Genomic DNA, 5,317 nt, shown 5'->3' on the forward strand with positions numbered 1-5,317 from the left:
TTCAGAACTAATTACATCACAGATTCAGTACAACCATGCCCGGCAATTCCCACCAAAACGGACGACTTCAGCATTCCTTCAAAATGCTGTTTGTTTACGTTCAACTTACACTTGTACAGGTGGAAAGGCATGCTCTTATTTCGATCAGAATCTTCCATGCTGGAAGCATCAGAAAGTTACCCCAGAAATCTTGCAAAGTATTGAAGCATTACGAACAGAGGTACTACAGTATGATCTCAAACGGAAAGCAGTTTCGTAAGCATTCAGAATCGATTCCGAACGGCAAGAAGGGGGGGAGGGGTCTGCGCCTTCCGTTTCTTGGAAGGAGTCTGCAGCTCGCTGTCATCGCGAGCGCCGATGGCGATGCCGTGGATGCGGTCGTAGAATTCTATTCATAATCAGTTTAGAACTAGTTCAGAATCGGTACAGAATCAGTTCAGAATCACTTACCAGCTGCATCATCGTTCTCCTCGACGGAGTTCGCGCCGGACTTGCGGCTCTTAACCTTGGCCGGGACCCCGTCGAGCTTGTGCTTCTTGATGTGGTTCTTGAGGTTCGACTCGCTCGAGAACCGCTCCGTCTAATCGATTCGAAATTAGTTCTGAACTGATCCGGAACTGATTCTGAATTACCTTGGTGCACGTGATGCTGCTGGATCTACCACCCCAGCGGCAGTAGAGTTGACTTCGCCAGCCTGAATCGATTCAGAACTGTTTCTGAATCGTTGTGGAATCGCTTCTGAATCACTTACCTCGTTGAACTCGAAGGGAGGAAGATCCTCCATGCGGTGGTTCTTGCCGCCCTGGAGAAGACCTTCTTTGTAGGTCTTGTAATCGTCCTGATTCTGAATCAGTTCTGAATCGATCCTAAACCGATTCCATTGTACTTACAGAATCCTTGTATGAAGGCATGATGTCGGATTTCTGAACTGATTCGGAAGTAATTAGGAATCGGTGCGCCAGGGAGGGGGGGGGCGCATACGATTTGAAAGGGTTACGGAGGGAAAAGGAAGAGAATCAGAATAGAATAGGGATTTAAATATTAATATGGGGTATGCACCCTAATCAGTAGTGGGACGCAATCAGTAACTGGTCCGTGCACCTGACCGATTAAAAATTCCATGGTCAGGTGGACCCACTTCACCTCAATACAGCCAATCATAAAATTGGTCAGATAGACCCATAATTCATTTAAATAAGTGGGTAATTGGTCAGGTTATCCCCCCCCCCAATGGTCGCCTTGACCATACCCTCCTCTTTCACACGTACGAATACTATGTAGGCTTTTTTTTTATTCTTATTTTTTTTTTTTTTCAATCTTTTAACCCCCCTCCCCCCCCCCCTGGTATACAATGGGGCAACGAATGGCTCTCTTCAGTCAAAGCACCTGCATCAGAGAGGGGGGCACACTAGATGCCCGCTCATACGGAAAGCTCATTGTTTGCAAATCTTCTCCAATACCAGACTGTCGAGGTGCTTGGACGTCGACATCCTTGATAACCGTCGCCCCTTATGTGATAATGAAGACTTCAAATGGAATGTGGGCGTGCACAAGGGATCCTCTTCGGGTGCAGGTGCAAGACGGGCACCAAGCAGGCAGTGACAGGGGGTAAGGATGGATAATGGATTGGCGATGTCTGCATGCGGGCCCTGCCATCCGAGCTACCCTGTCTGCCACCTTACTCTACTTGCCTACCTATCTACCTACCTATCACTTACCTCACCAAACCATCTTCTTTACCTTCTGCTCTCTTACTCTTTCCTCCACAATTATCCCTGAGCTAAACATGTTAGGCTCGCATGGCCAAGGCAGGTGAGGTTACGCGAGGCATGCTGCCATGTGAGGTAAAGAGCCCAAGAAAGGAAACGAGTCGACACCACAGCTAGGAAGGTGTCGAGGTGAAGGAGGCAATATGAATCTGGGCATGTACCTTAATACTCAAAACCAGCTGTGCGATACTTCCTCGGACGCATGGAGCGGGTTCTGCTAGTATGTACGGGGTGCACCTGCCTTTCCCAACCTCACCTCTCCTTCTTTACCTCCAACCCAACTTAGGTAAGGTGCCTTATGGGAAGGCAGTCGTCAGTCTCCTTGCCTGCCGTGCACGGAACAGGTACCCTCTACTTCCGTGACTGGCCCCCAGAACCCAGTCCAACCTCCAGAAGTACCTTCTCCCAGGTATATCCACATTCCCCTTGAAATGGGAAGTAGCCGGCCATCTCGCCGTGATCCATCCGAACGCCCCTTCCCTACCCACGTCGTTTAAGGTAAGACCAGGTAGGTAAAGGGTACATGCTGTTTGTACCTGCTTCAACTCACTTGCCCGTTCACTCATTCGTCACAGTCCAACGCTGCAGACTTCATCTCGAGCCATCTCTCCCTCCTAACTGTTAGCTTGCCCGTCCCGTAGTGGCCATTTCAGCCCACAGAGGCAATAAGAACATCTCGTCAACCAAATTTCTCCTCCCGAGGATCCACGTATGTCACACTTGCAATCATCGACCGGCTGCTTCACCTTATTCTACTTGCCGTACTGTTCGCCTATCTGCCGTCCCTCTCTATCTTCTCTCTCTCTGACGCTCTCTATCTGCCTCAACAGTCAGACTTACCAACCGCAAAAAAGGCTTCACCAAGCTCAACCACATCGTCTACTGCAGGACCCCTTACCTGCCAACCTTCAACTACCCGCATTAAGCTTCCCTGTCCAATATCTCCTCTCGGTTGCATTCCCTGGCCTCGCGCAACCTTACACGAGGCCCACTACGGTGCTTGACCTCGACCTTCGACCTCGACACCTTCTTCGAGTCCTCCCAAAAGTACCACCTAAAGTGGCCTGTGTCCTTCGTCCATCTCCGTGCTTTATGCAGCTTCAACTCGACTGCACCTTGCAGCTCCTGTCGACTTGAGCATTGCTCTCTTGCTGGCTCCAGCTGGGCTCCTTCTGGGAACCATCATCTTCAACCTTGCTGTCTGACGGACATTGCAGAAGCCACCAGCCAGCCCTTGCTCGGCCATACCGTCAAGTCAGTAAGATACGCTGACGCATATTCAGTTCCTCCCATCTCAAATCGCCCCGTTGAATGGCAGCAACTTGTACACTTTGCTTAGGTGCTCACTGCCCCTTCGCCCCCCCTCCTCTCTCTCTCACTCTCTCAAAGCTGCTCCAGGGTGCTCGAAACTTGGCTTTGTTGACCGCCCCCAAGTCATCGCTTGACAAGTCGCCTCCTGCCGACTGTCACTGACCAGGGGAGGGGACAACTACGCCAAGGGATTCACCTCGCAGCACAGACCAGAGCAGCACAGGGATTCCTCTTCTCCCCTACCTACCAGGGCCTGATCTCGCACCCTGATATAAGGTATCATCACACCTTGCTTTACTCGGCCGTTTACTCTTCTGTCCCGACACCCCTTACCAGCCTTGTTCACTTCCATTTCAAACTGAGCTGCCTCGTCTTGGTATAGACCGTCCGGCATCCACACATGGGTCTGAAGTCCCTCTTTGCATCGTCATCGCTATCAAATCGCCTTTGAATTCCCCGACAATCTCTAGCCCCTCCAACGAGGTACCCAGGTACAGCGCAGCACAGCAAACCACCATTGCCTTGCCCTTCTCAGGGCACACCACCCCTCCGTCCGCTTGCCTGATCTTTCTTTTCTTAGCTGCACTCTTGCCGCATCTCTCACACCTCCTTCTCCTCCTGTCCCGCTGACTCCATCTTTTACACGCCCATTCATGCGACCCCCTGAACGACCTTTACCTCGAGGAACTCCACGCACCGTCTGATGCCCACGAGAGTTCGACTGTTGTAACGCTATATCAGATCCTGCTCATCCCTCTATCCCAGGACAGTTCCTTCATCGTCACTCTGCTTCAACATTCCTGCTTGAGACGCCTTCTTACCTCACACGAATCCTGTCTTGCCAAACATACTTAACGATACGTCACCCATCTCCTGGCAGGAGAAGAGCAACATAGCAATTCTTCAGGTGGCGCCTTGTTGATCGCATGACGATCCTGGCCGTTGACTCGGATTATCCACAGCGCGACGTGCCCCATTACGAACGTAAGGGCGTGGCGCTTCCCGCAGTCTTGTGCCAACAGGAAGCATCCGTTGTACCTCCAAGTCTGGTACTCCAGGATCAAGGTACTTACTTGGCCTGGACCAAAAGGAGAGGTGCGGTGCTGCTCTGCCAATAGACAGAACATACCTGGCCTATACCACATGTACGTGATATAGCGACGAGGCAATCAGAAAAGAAGAGACCGCTGTTGCTGACTAGTTGCGCAGAAAAAGCATCGAGCCGCCCATCCAATCCTGTGGTGGTCACTTCTTGCCTGCCCCTCCATACAGGAACAGTCCGATCAGGAGCCCCCCCCAGGCGCAACCCTGCTTTACTCCGTCTCCAGCTTGAGAGGATCTCCATCTGGCACTTCCGTTTCTCTCCATTCACTCCTCACCCCCAGCAGCAACCGCTAGGTACAAGGGGGCCTTAGGCGCAGTTGCTCCATCCACCTTTCTATCGTGTAACAGGGGTCCTGCCGGCAAGCTACCTTTCTTGCATTAAACCTTCTTCTCCCATCGTTCAAATCTTGCTCTATCTCCATCATTTTTCTATCTCACGAAATATTCGACAGGCCACACCACTGGTCATCAACACCCTGACGACACATCATCTCTTCACACGTTATATTCTTCCATATTCTTTTCTGGCTACAAAGTATTTCACCACTAGTCATCCAGTGTTTTGATTTCGGCTCAACCTTGGTTCTTGGACGATCCGACCAAACCTTGCACTTCGGATGAGCTGCCTGATACCAGACGAACCATCATCACCATAACCTTCCACCATCTCCACCGCCGCCAAAGAGCTAGAGTCTTTTTTCTCGGCTCCGAACCACGAGGCATCTCTCGACATCCCTTGCCACCCATTTTTACACCTCACGTGGCAGAAGGGCGACCATTTGGCTTTTTGCGATAATCAAGCTTTCTCAAACCTTTGGCTATAGAAAGTATCTGTGGATCTTTCTCCGGTGTCTCTCTCTCGAGGCTACTTAAGGAACCTTTTCTTGTTCTACGGAAGGGAAGACACTGGTCTTCCGTCATTTCGATTCTCCATCTTTGTTACAACCAATTCGCATGCAACCAATCACTTGGCCACATTGATCGACAGTTCTTGTGACCAAGGTAGCACACAATGTCGAACCAAGCCATGCATCACAATCTCTCATATCATGTTGCTTCTTTTCCGACAGGACTGGAGATGAATACGTACGTAGCTCCGAACCACGAAAGAACCTAATTCAACATGATTAGAA

General features: G+C 50.7%; 1 protein-coding gene across 1 annotated transcript; it reads right to left on the bottom strand.

The window, feature by feature from the left end:
• Positions 1-263: 263 nt before the first annotated feature.
• On the bottom strand, positions 264-911 carry CTRU02_204760 (uncharacterized protein; the record flags this gene model as incomplete). The annotated part of the gene is made up of 4 exons (XM_036721238.1): positions 264-388; positions 451-580; positions 752-838; positions 891-911. 4 exons carry the CDS (start codon positions 909-911, stop codon positions 264-266), a joined length of 363 nt encoding a protein of 120 aa, XP_036587222.1.
• Between the last annotated feature and the right edge of the window lie 4,406 nt (positions 912-5,317).

The sequence above is a fragment of the Colletotrichum truncatum genome (assembly GCF_014235925.2).
Source record: "Colletotrichum truncatum strain CMES1059 chromosome Unknown Contig_0002, whole genome shotgun sequence".
Taxonomy (NCBI): Eukaryota; Fungi; Ascomycota; class Sordariomycetes; order Glomerellales; family Glomerellaceae; genus Colletotrichum; species Colletotrichum truncatum.